The sequence below is a fragment of the Genypterus blacodes genome, unplaced genomic scaffold (assembly GCF_046128005.1).
Source record: "Genypterus blacodes isolate CSIRO-AG114 ecotype Tasmania unplaced genomic scaffold, CSIRO-AGI_Gbla_v1 ptg000002l_1, whole genome shotgun sequence".
Lineage (NCBI taxonomy): Eukaryota > Metazoa > Chordata > Actinopteri > Ophidiiformes > Ophidiidae > Genypterus > Genypterus blacodes.
The window spans coordinates 804,035-825,647 of NW_027466816.1; the positions used below are offsets into that span (position 1 = coordinate 804,035).

The 21,613-nt window shown below is 44.2% G+C and overlaps 2 protein-coding genes across 2 annotated transcripts; both read left to right on the forward strand.

Annotated features, from left to right (window-relative positions):
- The first annotated feature begins 4,212 nt into the window (after window positions 1-4,212).
- Window positions 4,213-12,271, forward strand: gal3st4 (galactose-3-O-sulfotransferase 4). Its single transcript, XM_076144174.1, has 4 exons — window positions 4,213-4,476; window positions 5,473-5,589; window positions 8,539-8,839; window positions 8,976-12,271. Exons 1-4 carry the CDS (start codon window positions 4,457-4,459, stop codon window positions 10,050-10,052), a joined length of 1,515 nt encoding a protein of 504 aa, XP_076000289.1. The 5' UTR covers window positions 4,213-4,456; the 3' UTR covers window positions 10,053-12,271.
- Window positions 12,272-12,408: 137 nt separating this feature from the next.
- On the forward strand, window positions 12,409-21,512 carry trappc14 (trafficking protein particle complex subunit 14). The gene is made up of 12 exons (XM_076144045.1): window positions 12,409-14,498; window positions 15,142-15,225; window positions 15,715-15,844; window positions 15,974-16,060; window positions 16,155-16,275; window positions 16,791-16,938; window positions 17,105-17,166; window positions 17,461-17,633; window positions 17,773-17,918; window positions 18,495-18,616; window positions 20,116-20,265; window positions 20,491-21,512. The coding sequence occupies exons 1-12, from the start codon at window positions 14,076-14,078 to the stop codon at window positions 20,492-20,494; spliced, it is 1,650 nt and encodes a 549-aa protein (XP_076000160.1). The 5' UTR covers window positions 12,409-14,075; the 3' UTR covers window positions 20,495-21,512.
- Window positions 21,513-21,613: the final 101 nt, after the last annotated feature.

Here is a 21,613-nt window from a genome sequence, read left to right on the forward strand (position 1 = left end):
TTTGACCAAAATTTAAATTTGCCCCAAACTTGCAGCAAATGATCACAGTGCCATCTAGATGATGTGGTTGAAATTCTAGAGCTCTCGCTCTTTCCTTGTCCAAGATATGGGGCTTTTACAAAAATGGCCCAATTGGTCCATGGTTACTATGAAGTGCCATAGATTATGCCATTGCAGCCTGGATGCTGTGTCTGAAATTTTAGCTCTCTCACTCCTTCAAAGTCCAAGTGTGTATGTAAAGAACATTCAAATTTGTGGGGGAGAAATTTGGTTTAAAAAAACCAAAAAAAAAACCAATTGTCTTAACAACCACAAATTTCGCAAAAAAGTAAACCTTTATTGTAAAAATAACATAACATTGAAATCACAACAGACAGACAGATCTTTGTGAACCAAGGTTTATTTTTTGCAGCTATAGAAAATACAAATGACCTTAAATAAATGTGTGACTACTCCCATTCAATATTCAGATATTTGAATAACTACAAATAATCTGTGCTTTTTGCTGATTCATCTGATAGGTCAAAACATTTTTTTTGCATCAAAAGTATTTATGCATTTTATTCCCTTTTATGTTATGTGTATGTGTGTGTGTTCAATTACTCTGTAAAATAAAGTAAATAAATAAATAAATGAGTTTATTTACAATCATCTATGTCATTTACAGGTTCAGGACTGGGATGGATCCTGATCACGTGGCTTCACACAGCAGGGAGGGAGGGAGGGGGGCAGGGGGGATGAGCCGCTCTAAGCTCCCGGCTGATCCAGAGCAGATCTGATGGGGAACAGGAGGGACGGGTGGGACCAGGACAGACACATACTAGAGTGAAAGGTGAGTGTGTTTGGTCCCTGCGGTCCTCTAAAGTCTTCATGGTAAAGTACCGGATAAATTAGTCAGAGGGTACCTGCTTGACGTGTCACTTTGTGGACTGAAGCAGCACAGATGTGGGACACAGTTTGAATTGTTCCATCTTGAAAGCGTTTGTGGTTTTGATGACGTGCATGTCTCCAGGGCTTGGGTTCTTTTTTTGATGATATCTGAACATTGTGAGAGATTTCAGCTGTCAGATTCTTCCTAAGTAATGCATATGCATTAAAAAAAAAGTCCTATTGATCCCATGACAGATAACCAATAGGTGCAGTTTGGTCCAAATCAGGACCTGATGGACTGAAATATGCGTTTGGCCTCATAATCGAACTTTGCATATAGTTATAAACATCAAACTCTGAGGCGCCTCAGAGATGAATCTTTGATACACTTCTTTATTCAAGTTGTTTATGATGACTGGTTATTATTACTATTTAGTTTGAGCACTTTGTACTGTGTATGAACTCTCAGGATAAAGGAGTTTGCAGCTTAAGGAGCTTTAATCCAGTCTGAGTTAAAGCTCCATACAGGAAGCAGATAGACAGAGGAGAAGCACTTCCTCCGCCTCGCAGCCAGGGAGAGCTCTTACACACTTTTTACCTTACTTCCTGTCTTTTTGAGCCCGAATTCATCCTCGTGTCCTCCCCTAAACTCTGTGGGGTTTAGGGGAGTGCTGCGTCAGACTGTTTGAAGAAAAGGCTCTTGCATTTGTTGTTTCTTTTCTTGACCTTTCTTTTGTGATTTGGTTTTGGTTCTGAAGTCCTATTTAGCGTAACAACAAGATTTTAGTGGTCAATGTGTTCCTCTTTCCTGGTCTTGGCCTGAGAATTCAAGAAGTCTCAGCACGGTGGTTTAAAGTGCAAATCACTCCCAGGTTGTGCTCTAGACCAGTGGTTCTCAAACTTTTAACATCAGGTACCACCTCAGAAAATATTTGGCTCTACAAGTACCACCACTATGGCCGATGTTGAAATACAGTAGCGTAGGCCTACCCTATTCAGCTGCTATGCAAAATACACACTGGAAGCTAATTTATTCCTCATAAGAGTATTATTTAATTTGACCTTTGTCAGTCACAGCCACATTGTCCAAATTGGTACTAGAACTCTCTCATATGAACAACTCTCCTATATGGGGCAGGGAACAGTCCCTCTTACACCCACAGCATGCACACACACACACACACACACACACACACACGTGAGAACATAAATCAAAAACACAACCAACTGTTCTTCAAACACACAGCATTTTGGCAACTATTTATAACTCTTATAGGCCTGACAGAACAGAACGTCCTCCTAAGCTGCACCATCATGCTTATATCTGACATAAACAAGTAAATTGGCCAAACCTGCATCATCAGTAGTCTCCTCCAGTTCTATGGAATAATAGCAACTATTTTTAATGCGTTCAGTGTCGTCTCAACATCATCTGCCATGGCTCCTATTCTCCGCGACACTGTGTTATTTCAAAGTGGCACCAAATTGAACTGGTGATCTTCTTGCCACACATAATTTGTACCATCTCTTTTGCTAACGTTAAACACATTAGTTCACCGATCGTGTGCGGCTTACCTGCTTTCGCTATGCGGAGGCTAGGCACAATAAGAAGCCTCCTGTGCTTTAACCACAGGTGCACCACGGAACTGAATTGCGCATCAGGACTGCCTCAGTTCATCACGTTTGCCTACAAAAAACTCCACTGGTTTGTCTTTCAGCATTGTGTGTTTTGTTGTAAGATGCCGTTTGAGATGCGATGGTTTCATGGACTCATTGCTGAGATCATCCCCACATACCACACACTGGCTTTGGCTTGTCCTCTGTCCCGCATTTTTCCGTATTGTTTTTCGCTTTTTGCAGCCAGCTACCGGCGCTGTGGACACTTCTCACGACTTATGTTGCTGCTAACGTTCGCACTCCGTTCACCGTCGTTCAGGCTGTTTAGTATATCCTCCTCCTGATCCGCAGACTTCGTCCTTTTAGTTCCCCTCTGGAGCCACGACTTAAGTGAATTTGGACCGCTCATACTTTTTCCCCCCTATCTCCGCTTACCACCTTGCCATCAAAGTTAAGTTTAGCCTGCGTACCTCCGCGTACCACCGGTGGGAGCAGGCGTGCCGCCAGTGGTACGCGTACCACAGTTTGAGAATCACTGCTCTAGACTAGAGGCTGAAATTCAATGAAGATTCTGTTCTGAGAGTTTTCTGTAAACCTGAACGTGAAACGGCAAAAAAACCCTAATGAAACTGCAGTATAGAAAGGCCTGTTTGTTCCTCATGTCCCCCCTGGTGAATTCCACAGCAGGCGGATCTGTTCCAGTGATGGACAGGTCTGCCAGGTGAGAAATTCCGGCTCTAGTTTCCACATTGACCTGAACTGAAGAAGCCTTTTGGGTGAATGACGAAGCATCTTCACTACGGATCTGTGTCCAATGTGAGTTTTCTACTGAAGGGTGTGACCGGACCAAAGAGCTCAATAGGGTTGCACAATGGGACTTAAATCTAAAGGGTTACAATCTTACCGAACTCAATTATACCCTTGGGAAAACCTTCACCCTGCACATTGGCTGCTAGGCTCACCCTTTCACGCCTGCTGTGCTCTGGGTCAATTCATGGCAGTGTGCGCAGTATAGACACAACAACGCCAAACAAGGTTCACAAAAGGTGTAGGAGCGTATCACTGCACCTTACGAGCCAAACTGAGGGCCCACATACACAAGCATGCAAGCACGGGCATTGGGTTGTCTATGAATAGGAATCCTCCGATGAAAAATACTGAACAAACAAAGTAACGGAGGGAGAAGCCTCATACCTCAACAAGGGAACTCGATACACACAGGCAGCAGCATGACGAGTGACGTCAACGGAGGTGTGTCATCTGTTACTCATAACGTTACACTGCATGAACACAGAGTGATGTGGTGTGTGTGTGTGCGTGCGTTGTGTGTCTGACATGTTGTAGCAGCTGCTGCAGTGTACAATTTCAGCTCAACGGCTGGGATTTATCTAACACTATTTAATAAACACACACGCACACAGTTAAGTTTCCCAACTAAATGTTTAAAATAAGATAAGATAAAACCTGTATTAGTCCCATAACGGCGACATTCTTTAGAACAGTTCTCTGTCCTGTCACGTAGTCAGTTGCATGTTCCAAGTCGGACCGCGGCTGACGGCAGACGGGGCCGGACAGAGGCCAGCATAGCGCCTTCGTGGGTTGGTAGAAGAAATATGATCATCTTTCAAAAATAAGTTGCCTTCAGCGCTGCTCGTATTCGGGGCTTTTATTTTGTAGGCGTGCTCGGAAGCGGCGCACGGTGAGTCAGTTCCGCTTGACCATCGGTGGAGCAGCAGCGGCGCCGCGCGCCCTCAAAGAACAAAAAGGGATTTTCTGTCTAAATCAATAGTCAATAATCAGACACTAACAGGAGTGTCGTGTGGAGCTGAGCCAGATTCTCATCCCGATCCTGATCCCGGTCCTGAGGGTCCCGGTCGGTGGATCTGCTGCAGCACCGAGATGCTCCGCGGGGTCCGCAGCAGCACAGCACCGTCACGGACACGCACCGCGGCCCGGGGCCTCAAGCATAATGTTCAGACGGAGAGCCAGGTAGGGGGCCCGGGCTCGGGGGTTTTGCGTTCGGGGTTTGGGCGGGCCAACGGAGGACCCAGCGGGGCTTTGATGCAGTGATTGCGGGGAGAGAAGGCGGCGCTGTGCGGGGATCTGCTCACAAACACTTAAGGGGAGGGGTATCATCGTGCACGCATTGTCCGCGTGCACGTTCACACTCTCCTCAAAGACCCCTTTGTGTTGTAGATTGTGGGGGTGGAGGAGGGCAGGGGCGCTGTGCTGTCCAGCTTCAAGTCAAAGAGTTAACGTCAATATTCCGCAGAGACACAAAGACACGAGAACAACAACATGACAACAGGACAGAATGACTTATCACATATTTTTAAATGGATCGCATCTGGACCAGATCACACCTATTGGTAATTAATCGAGGGATCTATAAGTCTGTTTATCAGTCAGGTTGGTGTGTTATTTTGGAAGAAGCTGAAATACAAATGGGGAAAAACCTTGGATCTCACAATGTTTGTGTACAGATTATGGAGACAAATTAAAACTATAACGTCCACATTGTATAACATGTAAGTGTGTGTAGGCAGGCAGTGAAGGAAGGAAACACAGCTGCCTTGTGCCACAAAGAGTTGTGTTTATGGATAAAACTGCACAGCTACAAGGGAGAGAGACATGTCAGGGTTTGATTATTTTTCCTTTTAGGCTGTAACTTTCCCTGTGCTGTAAATTCAGATTTCTGCAGCGATCCAAACATTTTTTAATACTTAAAGTTGAATGTAGGTGTGCTGCCAGGGTCCTTTCTACATTCTGTCCATCAGGGGGCGTGACCAGGCTGGATGCTGGCAAGTTATGATGATCTAAATGTGTTGGATGAAATTGGGACTAAAACAATTTAACAATTTGATTTAGAGGGACAGACTGAGCTGATTTGTGCACCAAGAGCCTCTAAGGGTTAATATGTTTACATTTTGGCCTCCCTGCACGTAAACATTGTGACGTTGAGATTCTGGCCTTGCTCCCTCACAGGATGCTGCGGTGGTTGGTGTGCGGCCGCTTCGCTCCGCTGTGGATGTGGAAAGCCTTGTTGCTATTTGTGGTAGTCGCGTTTGCCGGCCAGCTGCTTGGAGTCATCTTCAACAAGAGGTATGTGAAGGGTTAAGCAACAGCTGCTGGCCACGCCCCCAAGTGTGATGCACATCTGTACTGCAGCAATATAACCCTCAAACACATAGGGCCTGTGGCTCTAAGGGACCTCAGGGAGTTCTGGTTTCATTGCTTTGTCTGTCTGTTCTCTTCAGAATCTCCACCCCAGAGCCTGACCTTTGACCTCACACACCACCAGGAACTCATTACAAACGTCACTTTGCTATGTAGAGGTGTGATTCTCAATATGAGGCCTCTAGAGGAGCCAGTGAACTCTGAGTCATGTCACATCATTTGGTTCTCGCTTGGTCACAGGCTGCTTCACTATGGATCATAGTGAAGTGTGTGCAGTAACATGTTGTGGCAATGCTTTGGAGGTTAGGGGGTTCAGAGAGGAACCATGCACACCTAATAACCTGAAAACTGAGAGACAATCAGAATGCTGCAGATCAGCTCATCAGGATGTAAACAAGCCTGCTTATGTGTTATTGATTGATCAGTGCCACTTAATTAGATCTGGTTATGATGTCGCTGCTTTGATTGATGGTATACAGTATATGTGCTTGCGTGAGCACAGAATGAATCCCTCATTCAAACGTGTAGTGCAGGGGTGGCTAACCAGTTCAGCATTAAGAGCTGGACTGAAGCCCAACAGCATTGCAAAGAGCCGCACAGCAAAATGTTACTTAAGCATAAACCTGAACAGTATGTGTTTGTATTTACATACCTTTTTTTTCTTAATGGGACACCTGGCAGTCTTTATTCTCCACCATCTTTTTCAGGTTTGGCGTGTATTCAGTTGTGGCCACTCGAAGCAACTCTTTCACATGTTGGTCCGTCAGAACAGTGCGATGTTTTGACTTCACTTGTTTTAGCGTAGAGAAGACAGATTCGCATACATTGGTTGAGCCAAACATTGACATTAGCTTGAGTGCAGCCTGCTTAATATTTGGATATCTGTCTGTGAGCACAGTTTTCCAAAACTCTGTGGGTTCTTCTCTCCAAACTGACTTCAGTCTGTCATCCTTAGCAAGTTCAATCATCTCCAACTCGGATGCTGCTTCATCTGCCACCAAAGGGGCTTGCAAACAGTCTGAGTCTGCAGTGAAAGGGTTGATGAGGAATGTAATCTGTGGTCTTTTCTGCTTCAGGTTACAGAATCTGTCCTTAAAACTCTGCTGTAGACTTTCAGTCAGTGTCGCATAGTGAGCCATTCTCCTCTTTGAGACCCCAGCGCCCTCTCCACATGCTGCTGACAAGGGGAAATGAATGTGCTCTCCCTTTTTAAAATGGGTCTGGAATAGCTTAAGTTTGTTGACAAATGCAACACTTTGCACCAGGTCAGGTAGCATTTTTAATTTCCCTTGCAGATCTAGATTTAGTTTATTCAGATGATGCACGATGTCCACAAGAAACCCCAAGTCTAAAACCCACTGAGGGTCATGTAGCTGAGGGTAGTCCTTATGTTTCTCCTCCAGGAACAGCTTGACTGGTTTCAGAAGTTCAAAAAAGCGGGAAAGCACATTACTTCTTGAGAGCCACCGCACTGTACAGTAAAGAAGCAGATCTCTAGGAAGGTCTTCATCCAGTTCAGCAATGAGGTTTTTGAACTGTCTGTGATTGAGAGCATGAGTGCGAAAAAAGTTCACAAATTCTAACACAGGTTTCATGACGTCGTCCATGTTAAGTGTCTTAGACACCAGGTGCTCTTGATGGATGATGCAGTGAAATGTCCACACATCTGGGAAACGCTCATCAGATTTACACAGGCCTATGAGGCCGTTTGCAGATCCCCTCATAGCTGGTGCACTGTCAGTGATTGTTGCTGTTGGCTTGGATAGCTGCAAATTAGCCTTCTCAACAACAGTCTTTAATGCTTCTTTCAGGTCGATGCCACGGGTCCTGTCTTTTAACGGCACGATATCAAGCAATTCTTCCTTAACGATGCAGTCTTCTGACACAAATTGTACAAATACCGCCAACTGTGGCTTATCTTGAACATCACAAGACTCATCCAAAGCCATGCTAAAAAAAAGTGCATTTTTCAAGATCGGTGTATACTTGCGTTTCAACTGAGTTGTTTATATCAGATATTCGCTGTTCAACAGTGTGCCGTGAAAGCTGCAGGTCGGACACGGAGCGCTTCAAACTTTCATTTTCAGGAGTTAGGATAGCCACGACATCTCGAAGGCACGACTTCACAAATTCACCTTCCCTGTAAGGTTTTTTAGCACGAGCAATGTGCCTGATACAATGCTTTTTTTTTTTTTTTTGCAATTTGTTTTTATTGAAGCAGACATTGTACATTACATTGTGCATACAGGTGTAGGATATTTTGGAGATCGTTTTTTTATAGAGAAAGATGGAGTTCGAGTTCAGTCTCCCAGGCAGCCCGTGTTTTCGAGTTAGATAGGTCCCCGAGGTCCAGAATATGGCTGTACCTGATTACAATGCTAATGTGAGTCTCTGAGTGCTTGGTAAATTTCTGAGAAAGCTGAGTTTGCTTCTCCGATTGACGTTTTGATACGTTTATCTTGTGTTTGCGAAGTTCAGTCCCTTTTGGAAACTCCTTTGCAATGTTAGCATGAAGTGAAGAGAAATGGCGCTCCAGGTTTGAAGCTTTACAATCCCTCAGTGATGTCTGGCACAGCAGGCAGAAGGGTTACACATTCCTTCTCCATTCAATTCTCAATTTTTTTATTTTAATAATTTAGTGCTGAACTGGCCATCTGGTCTAGTGGACCAATCTTGGTTGTCAAAAGCCACAAGTTGCTGCGAGCTGCACAGAGCTGGTTAAAGAGCCGCGGGTTCGCCACCCCTGGTGTAGTGGTTAAGTTTATGTATCATACATTTCAAACAGACACGTCAGTCTATGTGAAATGCATAACAGGAAAAACTTCACACTGAAGGAACTGTGATTTCATGTGATGTTCTCCCTCTGTCCTCCAGCAGCGTCCAGCCGCCGGCTCGCTCCATCTTCTCATCCCCTGATGCCGAGGGCCCCTCGCTGGGCCCCTGTCAGCCTCACACCCACATTATGTTCCTAAAGACTCACAAGACGGCCAGCAGCACTGTGCTCAACATGCTGTACCGCTTTGGAGAGGAGCGAGGGCTCCGCTTTGCCCTGCCGCTGGGCTACCAGCTGGGCTACCCACTGCCCTTCAACGCCCACAGGGTCAAAGGTTTCCGAAGTCCCAGAGCCATGGAGTTCCACATCATGGGTAATCACATGAGATTCAATAAGCCAGAGGTGAGGACAAAGGATGAGCACTACTGTAGTACTACTGCTAGTATTAGTATGAGTGCTAATGTTTGTATTCTCTCTAGTAGTAGAAAGTAGGACAGTAATGATGTGAAAAGACTCTTCCTGTCTTCCTGTGTTTCAGGTGGAAAAGGTGATGCCAGCTGACACGTTCTACTTCTCCATAATTCGGGACCCAGTGGCTCTGGCTGAGTCGTCCTTTGCGTATTATAAAGAAGTGGCTCCTGCTTTTCGGAAAGCTAAAGGTTTGGGTGATTTCGCCGATGACACAAAGAAATATTATGACGCCCGTCTCCGTAACAACCACTACGCCCGCAACCTGCTATGGTTCGATTTTGGCTTGGACAACAATGCAAATTTCTCTCTGCTGTTGGCCCAGCGGGGTGAGGCTGTGATTCGCCGAGCCTTCAAGCTGATCCTGGTGTCGGAGTACTTCGATCAGTCCATGATCCTGCTCAGACACGCCCTCTGTTGGCCGCTGGACGCCGTCGTGTCGTTCAGCCTCAACGCGCGGCAGCAGAAGCCCAGCGGCTTAGTGGGGATAAGTGGGAGTTGGGTGGGCAAAGCAGCAGCAGCAGCAGGCGTTGGAGTTAGAGAACATTCACAAGCCAAAGCACCGCCAAATCTGTCCTTAACGCAGGAACAGAGGGAGAAGTTACGAGAGTGGAACGCCTTAGACTGGTACTTGTATAAAGCCTTCAACCGCACCTTCTGGGAGGAAATCGACCGGTTCGGTCGAGTTCAGATGGAGCAGGAAGTGGCTCTTCTAAGGATGAGGCGCGACGTTCTGGCTCGGGTTTGTCTGAGAGACGGTGGGAAACCAGTGGAAGCCCACCGGATCCGAGACAAAGGCATCCGACCGTTCCAGAGTGGATTTGTGAAGATCCTGGGCTACGAGCTCCAGCCGCGGCTGGACAATGGCACCATGAGAGCCTGTCTGCGCCTGATCAGGCCTGAGATCCAGTACAAAGACCTGCTGGATTTCAAACAGTTTCCACGAGCTCAGCCAGCACAGGGGCCACAGAGCCAAGGACCCGTGGTACCTGTGGCTGCCGTGAGAAAGGACCCCTCCAGGACAGGAGACAGGAGGACAGGAGGAGTACGGAAGGTGGAGGACGGAGACCGAGACTGGGATGGAAGTCGCCTACTGAGGCACAACCAGACTTTGGTACGAGGAGAAGGAAGAGGAAGGCTGAGATAGTGGAGGTGAGTCCACATCCTTTCATCTTTGAGGACCTGTGCGCTGCAACACTAATGCAGATTTACAGAGACACATTTCAATATAAAACATTTCCTGTTTGCACTTCGTTTTCTTCAAAACTCTTTGTGCTTTTACTTTATAAACTTCAGGAAGTCTTAAGACGCTGAAGCAGAATTTTAACAGGAAGTGAAATCATGACTGACCAACCTGTTTTTTTGGTTTTGTTCTCAGTACATCATGCAAATATGTGAACATTTTGAAGGTTTTCCAAATAAGGGTACTTGGATAAAGCTGACAGGATACAGATAATTATTTTGTTATTTAAGTTTCTTTTTTTTAAGCTCATGTCCATAAGTGATGTCAGAGTCCACCAACAACCACTAACCTGTATGACTCTAAAGCCACACACCAGTGATCTTACAAACCTTCAGGATCTTCATCTCATTTACATCTGAACTCTCTGTGGTAGTTTTTCTGTAAGGCTCTCTTATTGTGTAGATGTTTGTGGTTCTCCTACAGGTCTGTAGGTCTTTGAATGGACCCTCATGGATCCATTAACATGTAATAAAGCCTCTAAAGGCTCCTCTACATCAACTTATAAGAAGGGTTAGATACAAATATGTCAACCTATGATCTGTAAGAGAACCACAAACATCTACATAATAATACAACTTACAGAGAAACAACCACAGAGAGTTCAGAGTAAATGAGGAGCTGATTTTGTAAAATTGCTGTTGTGCTGCTTGAATGATACTAAAGTTTCTACTGTTGAATATGACAGAAACTCTGTATCATAATTTCCTCTGCATTTTGGACAATAATGATATGAATCAGTGTTTATTTTCCTGTCATTGATTTAATAATAGTAAAGCAAACGTTCATGTGCATGCTGATGAAGTGTGATGATGAAGATCCAGGTTCCGTTTGGCAAAATCCAGATCACGGCTTAGAGTTTATTCAGCCGCGCTTGGACGTGATGTGCCACATTCCGTGTCACTGAGCGAGACGTCCCGAGTGAAAAGTTAAGCAACTGAACTGCATGTGAACCATAAAGACTGAACACATCCTGTGTTTGTGTGAAAGTGCAGCACAAAACTGAAATGGAACCAGAATCCTTGTGATCAATTCATATTCACGTAATCATGTGGTTGAGTTTCATTGTGTTTTTAATCAATGAATGCAAACAGTTCAGATGTGTGATTTTCATCGTTTCAAGCTGTTTGGATCAGTAAATGATTTAAATCACAAGTTAAATGACATGTTTATTTAGGATTGTGTCAGAGGTCATTACACGGCAACTTGTGCAGGCTCGTTCTCACCCTCTGGAACTGCCTGACTTGTTTTTCAAGACCATAAACATACATACACACACACACACACACTCAGGAAATGCATGTTTCCATTTAACATGCTAACTATACCATTTTTATGAAATAGTTCATACATGATCAATTAGACCTCAGCTCAGGACAGTGGGTGTGTTGCTACCTGCTGGTGTAAAGTCCCATCAGGCTTTGCTCTTAAAGTGACAGGCTGGTGATTTCTCAAAACTTCATGATCTTCATCTGATTTACGTTTGAACTCTCTGTGGTTGTTTCTCTGTTAGTTGTATCATTGTGTAGATGTTTGTGGTTCTCCTACAGGTCTGTAGGTCTTTGAACGGACCCTCATCGATCAGTTACATAATTATTGAACAGTTACTTAACATGAGTACCATGTAACTTACATTGATATTGCTCAGCTATCAAAAGAGCTTGAGAATTTACACACCCTCTTAAAACCGTGCGTGTGTGTATGTATGTGTGTATACAGCATATATTTGGTGCATTGCAGACTGGTAGTGATCACTCGTTTACATGAACTCAGTACTCCAGTATTTGTTCCTACTGTGATTTAAGGTAAAGATGTGTCATATACATGCACACTGATGTTATGTGTTGTGTAATCACAGTTTGAGGTGAAATGTTTCAGCATCAAACTCTGAATAAATCGATTCATAATCACAATAATCTCCTTCTAAGAGTACACAAACCTTCTAGATTCAGGAGTTTACGTCTTAATTGCGGCATGATCAAAGTTTTTCCATAAAAGTGCTGAGTGTGAGTGATGAAGATGAAGGTTTGTTCTGCTTAGCCAGTGTTACAATGGTTTCACCTTACAGTCGGCACCCTGGTGAGGTCAGCTTTCGTCTTTCATAGGAAACACAATCCTTCATTCATGCTTCACAGCAAAAGACAAACCTTTCAAAATTAAGTTTCAGACTCTGCAGTGTTAAACCTAAATGATACTTCAGATCTACTTTCAATCTTTCTGCACCAATAGCTCAGATGTTCCACTTGTACAAGATGAGCTGTGATGTAACGTCCTCCTTCTCCTGTGGTATCACTATGATTTTATGGTGGCTGATGGAATGGTAAAGCCCCCCACCCCCTTGCTGGTCTTTGTTGTGGTTCAATGACTCAGAACACTCCTTAAACTCTGCTTTGGACACTGTGAACGTTCTTTAGCACCACCCTCGGGCCAAACGAGGTACTCCCATACAGTTAACAGGATCATAGATGTGTTGTTTGATCCTCTGTGGCACTTTTACATGTACGATCACATTCATGTTCTGTCTGATAAGTCCTGAAAAAGAAGCCTTCTTCTGGTTTTGCATTATTTGACTTCCTTTCAATTTTTGTATTTTGTGTTTTTGTCTTGAATGTTTTAATCTGGATTTGTTAATGACGTCATAACTTTGTCTTGAATGCTGAATAATAATAATAATGATGATGATGATTCTTCTTCAGTCAAGTTTATGTTCTGTTTGTTACCTTACAGTGAACAAATTAGAACGTAAAAATGTAATGACAAACACAAACTGCACAAAGTTTTTTTTTCTGCCTTAGCGTGAGCTTCAGCTTTAAACATGTGTATATTTATTCTACATGTGCAGGTTGTATTTAAAGGCTTACACACACACACACACACACACACACACACACACACACACACACAGTAGCCTAGTTTCATCCATGTTTTGTGCTTTCTTCTAATCTCAAAGTAAAGATTTGTGGAGAAAAACATTTGTGCATTTTGCTGAGCTCGTTTCCATCCAATTGTCTTTGCAGCAATAAAATGGCGAGCTAATGACATCACCAGAAACACCTGCATTTTAACTGTTAAACTGGTGTTGCACACAAATAAGAGTCTGAGGTCAAATTAAGGGGATATTTCATAATGGGACTCATCATAGTCTTTTTTTTATCAATCATAACATATGTGAACAAGTGGCAGCTAAGGTTAAGGGTCGAGGTGATACTGACGTGAATTATGAAGGTCTTGGAAGGAGAAGCTGAAACGTCAGGGTTTGTAAGAGTTAACAGTGAGATAAAGTGCTGCATTCAGGGCTGCAGATAAGAAATCAGACTCGAAACAGGGGATTTCCGTGCTACATTCAGAGGTGTTAGCCATGACACCTGACGGTGTGAAATTTAAGCAGCTGTACGATTTTTCTGAAAAGGTTGTGAGATTTAAATAAAGCGAAGACGAAATAAATATAGATACATGTTATTTCTAATAAAGAACTTGCTCAGCTCATAGTCACACACATTCTGAACGTGGATCAATGTGACACTCGGGCCACTTTGAAAAGAGAATAAAGTGAAATATAAAAGATTTTGAGAATAATGCAGAGTGAAGCTGCAATGTTTCAGGAAAGATTTCTTATCTCAGTTAATTCGAATTTAAACAAAGTCTCTTTGTTCCCCCTCGAGTGGCCCAATACTTCGTCTAGGATCAGAGCAGTAGTTATCGATTAGTTCCTCCTAGTTTCGTTGTCTACAGATAAGCTGTCCCTCTTGGGTTCTGTCGTCGACTAACAGTCCTGGCGTCTGTTCTGTGAATGAAGATGGAAGAAGAGGATCCCGGAGCTTCTTCCGTCAAGGCGGATAAAGTTTAGTCCACCGACTTTCCCCTCAGCGTGTAAGCCCACACGGGGCTGTTATTTTGCGGGCACCAGCAGAGGGTAGGTGCTGAGCTAACATGGAGGCCCGCTGTGAGCATTCTCTCTATTTTCCTGCCGCTCCGCTGTCCAGCCTGTCACAGCCGGCGGAATACAGAACGCTTCCCCGGAGAAGCCACGTCTTTCTCGGGGAGACCGTGCAAGTCCTGTTGGTGCTACGGTCCCGGGACGGTGAGCAGCAGGAGGGCGGTCCCGGTGTTTCATCCTGGAGGGACGCGGCGGGCTCCCTGTCCGCCGTGGCTGCTGTAAGTGTGGCGGAGAGCCAGCAGCTTATAGCGGCTCAGGAGCCGCAGCAGAGCTCCGACAGCGAGGACGGAGCGGAGGAGCCCGGACAGAGAGGCCAAGCTGGAACAGATGGCAGCTGCCGGGCTTTCACTTCCTGCAGACCGCTCTTTACTCACAGCAGCGCGGCTGATGATGGAGCTCAGCACGGCAGGGAACAGGTGACGTTACGCTAAACTCTTAAATGTGATAATTTACTTATCAAACAGTAAAAATTAAAGCTCGTTACTATTATTTTTCTAAGGGTTTTAGTTGAGCCGAGCGTGATGACGATTGGTTGCGTTGTTTTAGTTTAGTTTAATTGCAGTAGCAGTGAAAAAGTGCTTCTCGCAGTGGTTACGTTTCCGTTGGCCCTGAAGGCAGCACAACGTGTAGACTAGACGTGCCAATGCAAACACGAACACGTCTCTCTCTCTCTCTCTCTCTCTCTCTCTCTCTCTCTCTCTCTCTCTCTCTCTCTCTCTCTCTCTCTCTCTCTCTCTCTCTCTCTCTCTCTCTCTCTCTCTCTCTCTCTCTCTCTCTCTCGCCCTCTGGTCCTTAGTTCCTGGACTATTACAGACATAATCTTTCAGGCCTTTTTACGTATTCCCACATGCAGGAACATTGTTGTCTTGTGCCCCTTCACACATAATTTACGAGGCAGCTTTGCAGGCAAATTTCATGGAATGATACATGGTCATGGAGTTACATGTTTCCTTGAAAATCGATCTTGCCCTGCAGGAAGAGTCACTGGACGTTTCAAGGAAAGACTGCATGTGTGAATGAGTCTTCTGTCTCTGTGTCTCTCTTGTGTATGTCTCTCAGGCTGTACTGGTGTTGGATGATGAGGTTGTCTTCTGTCTCTCTGTGTCTCTGGAAACGTTGCCATTCAACACAGTGAAAGCAAAGGTCAGAGGTCACAAACAATAATCACACACAAACAGGTCATACGCCGATGTGCTGACAGGCTGCTTCCTCTCATGTTGAAGACTCGGTGAACTCTGACCTTTACAGTGTGGACAGTTTTCATCCAGGTAAGACTTGATAGAGCTTACATCGGCATGTCTGAGACCTGAAGATTTTGTTGCCGCTTGACGACAAGCTGTTAAACACAGGCCACCAGCTTTCTAATCCATGTGCACTTTAAGATGCAAATAAATGCAGGAGACGTTATCTTATTTCACCATACATTAGCCACTCTTTACAAAGTCAGGCACTGTGCCTTATCCTGACATCAGCATGAGAGTGGAGAAGTGGTCCAGCATGTTATGTCTTCATCAGTTGGCGACTCATCTGTATTGGCACATTGGGATACGACCTCGCTGAAAGCACTCGACGTCTGTGTTCGGGTTCCCTGTCGCTGTGACGTTGCGTTTGATTGGCTGTCTGTCTCGTCAGATCACAGTGACATTGTGGAAACAGGAAGTGGAGAAGATGGAGGTGAGGGAACATGGCTACCTGACTATTCTGCAGCTGAGGAGACCAACGCAAACCTTCCGAGAGGACAGCTGCAGCGCCAAGACCCAAGGTATTAAACACGCCACCATCTCCAGCTCATATTTACTGATAAGCAATCAACTGTCAATCTGCTGATCAGTTCTGTCACTCTCACTGTAGTTAGTGTAACTTTTGTGCGTGTGTCTGTGTCTTGGTTCAGTGAGCGCCGTCCTGAACATTCTTCAACCTCCAAGCATTCAGTGTCAGCAGATCAGCGTGTGTGGGAAACACCTGACACTCCTGAAAGGTAAACACTCACATACAACCCATGATGTGTTGGCATTGCTCTGAGAATGTGTCTGTCCTCATTGTTGTTGTTTCCCTTGTGTGCACACACTCAGTGTTGAACTCCAGCTCCCAGCAGGAGGTCTGCTTGCGAGAGCTGAGGATTGTCCCCAACTATAACTCCTCATTCCTCCCCGTGATGCCGGACGGCTCCGTTCTCATCGTGGACAACGTTTGGTGAGGAATCGTTTGTGTGCATTTGTAATTCCTCTTTGCTAGTTGGGATAAGTGGAACCTAATAAAGATAACATAAAAACATGAAGAGTGTGATCATATGTGTACTACATATGAACAGAATGAGTGTAACACCTTCCTGTCTGCTATGTTTTCTGACAACCAAAAGTGGTATTTGTACCACTAGGGGGCGGTGAAAACTGTCTAGACTTGAGGACAACAGGACTAAGTTAAGTACATTGATGGTTAAGGTGTAGGGAAGGAGAAATGTAATCCACATACGAGGACACAGGGTCTCTGGAAGTCAAACACAATCTGACTCAAGCTCTGAACTCTTACCTTAGAAAAGAATTATTCAATTGTAAATAAATATAGTAATCTTATATCGTTTATGAAATCACCTCACTGATCAATATGTGTTTGATGTGTGAGAGAAAGAGGAGGTCATTCATGTGTTTACCTTAACATGTCAAAGGTCATGACCTCGAGCACTGAAGTCTCCTCACCTCCTCTTTAAGCCACCAATCAGCTGAGATCACCATGGCATCATTCTACAGACTGGACAACCAATCATCACGATTACCCAGCATGCTCAGCGCCCTGGAGGAACAAAACTTCCTGTTCCAGCTGCAGCTCCAGGACAAGGAGGACGACGACACCAGCCAGGTGAAACATGGAGCACAGGAAGTACTATCACATTCTTATTGAGAGCGTTGATGAATTTACCTTCATTCGACTCAACACGGGGGCGCTAGAGTTCGCGTTTAATCCTGGTTTCCATGGGAGCAGTTGAGTGAATCGTGGCTTTAAATCGTGGCGTTGATTTTTCCAGGGTTTGGAGATTCCGTTGGTTGCAGTGTTGCAGTGGTACACTTCCAAACTTCCTCTCAGCAGGTACTCTTCCTCTCCTCCTCCATCTCCATGGAGACCTCAGTTTCGACAAAAGGGCAAATCATTGATCTCTGCTCAGGCGTCAATAACTTAAAAAGACAGTTACACAAATCAGTTTAGTCACTTGATGCTTTATTGAGACCTTTTTAGGTTCGGTGATTAAGTTTGCCTGTAGACTCAATGAGCCAGACTGTCACAAAGTATAATTATTGATCATCTCCAGAGCTCACATTCACAAGTAAGTGGCTGGATGTGAAGATGAGCCTCTAAGCTGCTGTGTGGCCTCCTGCTGTCTAGGTTCATCTCCACCCACTACGCCCTGCCCAGCATCCGGCTTGACCGTCCTCAGCTGGTGATGACAGCTTCCTGTCCCAGATCTGTCCGTCCTCACCAGCTGTTCTGGGTCAGATACACCTTGCTCAATGACCTGCAGGATTTTCTGACCATCCGGCTGCACTGGACAGACGAAGGTGAGGAGAACATCATTCCTTTGTTTCCATGTTCAGCAGGAAGAACTGTGTGGCTTCGTTTGTTTTCAGGCTCAATGCTTAATTGAGCTTGAAAACTCAATTTTTGAGTTTCCAATTAACCCCCCCCTGCCCCCGTCAGGGTCACGGTCAGCTTATGGTACGGAGGAGTCCAGGATGGAGGCCGTGGTTTGTCAGTGTCCCCTGTCCAACCTGGGACAGTGCAGAAAAGGCAGCACACTGTACTTCACCGTCGCATTCCAGATCCTCCAGACTGGACTGTTTGAGGTTCAACTGTGTGTGTGTGTGTGTGTGTGTGTGTGTGTGTGTGTGTGTGTGTGTGTGTGTGTGTGTGTGTGTGTGTGTGTGTGTGTGTGTGTGTGTGTGTGTGTGTGTGTGTGTGTGTGTGTGTGTGTGTGTGTGTGTGTGTGTGTGTGTGTGTGTGTGTGTGTGTGTGTGTGTGTGTCCTTGTTATACTGAGCTCATTCTGTTCAGCATTGAGTGGACAGTGGAGATAATTTGTTTTAAAAATTCATTAGATCAAAACAAAATATGCCATTATGTTTTGTAGATTAAAGTTGCATTTATGTTTTTAGAATTTCTGTGTTCATAAAGTGAGAGCAAGTGTTTGCAGCCATGATCCTTACAATGTTGTCCATTTCCTCAGTGGACAGTCTGGATTATGGTCTTCATTTCAGGGAACCTTAAACCATTACTTTTTTTCTATATCAAATAAAAAACTGATCATTTGACCAGATACTGGTTCCAGTCATGCTGGTTGTGTCAGTTTCAAAGGGTTAATTTATAGAAGTGAAGTATTGATGATACACAATAACATCGTGATCCTTCTCTCTCCTCCTCCAGCTGAGTCAGCATATGAAGCTGAAGCTGAAGTTTACGGCCTCTATGTCCGGTCCTCCATCCTCGCTGCTGAACCAGTCACAGAGCTTCTCACAACGGCAGCCCTACAGGTCACCGATCATCAGGTACAGGTCACATATGTCGTTTATGTTACATACAGGTGCAGCTCAGTAAATTAGAATATGGTGGAATAGTTCATTTAGTTCAGTAATTCAATTGAAAAAGTGAAACTCTCATATATTTTAGATGCATTACACACAAAGTAAAATATTTCGAGCCTTTATTTGTTATACTTTTGATAATTATGGCTTACAGCTCATGGAAACCCCAAATTCAGTATCTCAGAAAATTAGAATGTTGTGATTAAGTTCAATATTTTAGCCGCACGTTGCAAAGGTTTCCTGAGCCTTTAAATTGTCTCTCGGTCTGGTTCAGTTGGCTACACAGTCATGGGGAAGACTACTGACTTGACAGTTGTCCAGAAGACATCATTGACAACCTCCACTAGGAGGGTAAGCCTCAAAAGGTCATTGCTGAAGAAGCTGGCTGTTCAGAGTGCTATATCCAAAGAAAGGAAAAAGAGTTGTAGGAAAAGGTGCACAAGCAGCAGGGATAACCGTAGGCCTATAGTCAAGCAAAACCCATTCAAGAATTTTGGGGAGCTTCACAAGGAGTGGACTAAGGCTGAAGTCAGTGCATCAAGAGCCACCGCGCTCAGACGTGTCCAGGACACGGGCTACAACTGTTGCCTCGTGTCAAGCCACTCCTGAACCAGAGACAACTTTAGAAGCGTCTTACCTGGGCTAAGGAGAAAAAGAACTGGACTGTTGCTGAGTGGTCCAAAGTCCTTAAATTTTTGGAAATCAAGGTGTGACTCAAAGAGTGGAGAGGCTCATAATCCAAATTGCTTGAAGTCGAGTGTGACATTTTTCACAGTCAGTGATGATTCAGGTTGCCATGTCATCTGATGGTTTTGGTCCTTTGTGTTTTCTCAAGTCCAAAGTCAACGCAGCCGTCTACCAGGAAATTTTAGAGCACTTCATGCTTCCTTCTGCTGACAAGCTTTATGAAGATGCTGATTTCATTTTTTTAGCAGGACTTGGCACTTGCCCACACTGCCAAAAGTACCAATATGTGGTTTAATGACAATGGTGTTACTGTGCTTGATTGGCCAGCAAACTCGCCTGACCTAAACCCCATAGAGAATCTATGGGGTATTGTCAAGTGGAAGACTAGAGACACCAGACCAAACAATGCAGACAAGCCGAAGGCCACTATCAAAGCAACCTGGGCTTCCATGACACCTCAGCAGTGCCAAAGGCTGATTGGCTCCATGACGCAACACGTTGATGCAGTAATTCGTGCAAAAGGGGCCCAGACCAATTATTGAGTACATATACAAAAACAAACGTTTCAAAAGGCTGACATTTAAGTTTTTTATTGGTCTTTTGTAATATTCTAATTTTCTGTGATACTGAATTTGGGGTTTTTTTGAAAGCTGTAAGCCATACTTGATTGAATTGAAATACTGAAATAAATGAACTTTTCCACGATATTCTAATTTATTGAGCTGCACCTGTACACGTGTGTGTCTGCGTGCGTTTGATGGAGCTCCACTCTTCAGGACAGGAAGTGTAATGGAGCCTCTCGTGGGTTCCCCGATGGGGCGACCCCTGTCCCTGACCTCTGACCAGCCCCTCCTCTCATTGGATAAGATCGCCAAGAGGCGGTGTGAGGTGTTTGTGCTGAAACCTACTACCTGCACACAGAGCAGGTACACAAGCACACAAAACTAATTATTAACAATTTGCAGTGATTCGCTGCATTAGGAGCAATGTCCTTTTATGGGTTTGGTTCACATAGCAGAGAGGGAAGCTTGCTCGACTCTGCTCTCAGCACAGCTTATAGTAAATATGCCGACGTGTCTTTAAACTCACCTCCAGTCTTTACTTTTATTATGGAAAGATTCTAGAAAGTTCCAACACTTTGTCTGTTTCAGATGACAAGAAGTCTGACTGAAGAAGATCAGAGTCTTCATTAGCTCTTCATCTGTCCATCCTTACTCCTCTTCCTCAGGGAAGACAGGAATTGATGATGATGAAGATGTGGAAAACTTGCCCAGAAATTTACAGTTTGAGCCCCAACATTTCACTCTGTTGCTCACACACACACACACACACACACACACACACACACACACACACACACACACACACACACACACACACACACACACACACACACACACATACACCTACACAAAGTTTTCCTTCATGATTTTTTTTACATTGCTGCTTATTAAGAAACATGAGTTTGAAACAAAGAGGTTAATAATGACTCAACTTCCTGTTTTTGTTTCTTATTTGTTATATTTGTTGAATTTGTTTGAACTCTGCATTTATTATCACCATAAGAATTTCGGGGTTTATGTTAAATATTAAGAAGATAATTCTTTTTTCATGGCAGCTCTGTGATTTACTTTAAAACGGAACATTCTAACTTTTTAGAAAGCTGAAGCTGCACGCCTGTTTGTGTTTGTCTTCACACTGGATCTTTAATTTAAAGAATGTTTTATTATTTATTGCTAAAGTTCAGTCCTGCTGGAAAGGTTTCACATTTCAGTTGTTTTATTTTAGGGTTTAAGCTATTGAAAGTTTGTGTCAATCAAACAAAGAATAAAAGGTGAACTTATTTTCTTAATTTTAGTCTTGACTGTCATTAAAAATCTAAATGCTGACTGATTTAAGTAGAATATTTTCAGTTGTCATATTGATTATTAATTATGTGGCCTTACATTCCTGGTTGTGTGAGTTAAATTGGTTGCTGAGGAGTCACAGCTGCATCTTGTTGTTAATCAGATGTTTACACTCGAGGCTGCAGCACTCGGGTCAGAGTTCGTTTTTGTCTCCTTGCTTCACGTTCAGACTGAATTATGCTGAAGTTTCTGAATCATTCTCTGTTTTTCTGGGTCTGAGCCTACAACCTGCATACATGTTTGTGCTCAGTAAAGTCTTGGACTAAACCTCTGCCCCCTGCCTCTTGGTGTTCTTTATTAGGGTTCATCTTAAACTCTAAACCCTCATCTGGAGTGACTTAAAATCAATTTGTCCAATTTCTTTTTG

Coding starts and splice junctions, on each gene's coding strand:
- gal3st4 (XM_076144174.1), top strand. CDS start 4,457: ATGTTCAGACGGAGAGCCAG. Junction 4,477..5,472: donor ATGTTCAGACGGAGAGCCAG/GTAGGGGGCCCG, acceptor GCTCCCTCACAG/GATGCTGCGGTGGTTGGTGT. Junction 5,590..8,538: donor GGAGTCATCTTCAACAAGAG/GTATGTGAAGGG, acceptor TCTGTCCTCCAG/CAGCGTCCAGCCGCCGGCTC.
- trappc14 (XM_076144045.1), top strand. CDS start 14,076: ATGGAGGCCCGCTGTGAGCATTCTCTCTATTTTCCTGCCGCTCCGCTG. Junction 16,061..16,154: donor ACACCTGACACTCCTGAAAG/GTAAACACTCAC, acceptor GCACACACTCAG/TGTTGAACTCCAGCTCCCAG. Junction 16,276..16,790: donor CTCATCGTGGACAACGTTTG/GTGAGGAATCGT, acceptor CTCCTCTTTAAG/CCACCAATCAGCTGAGATCA.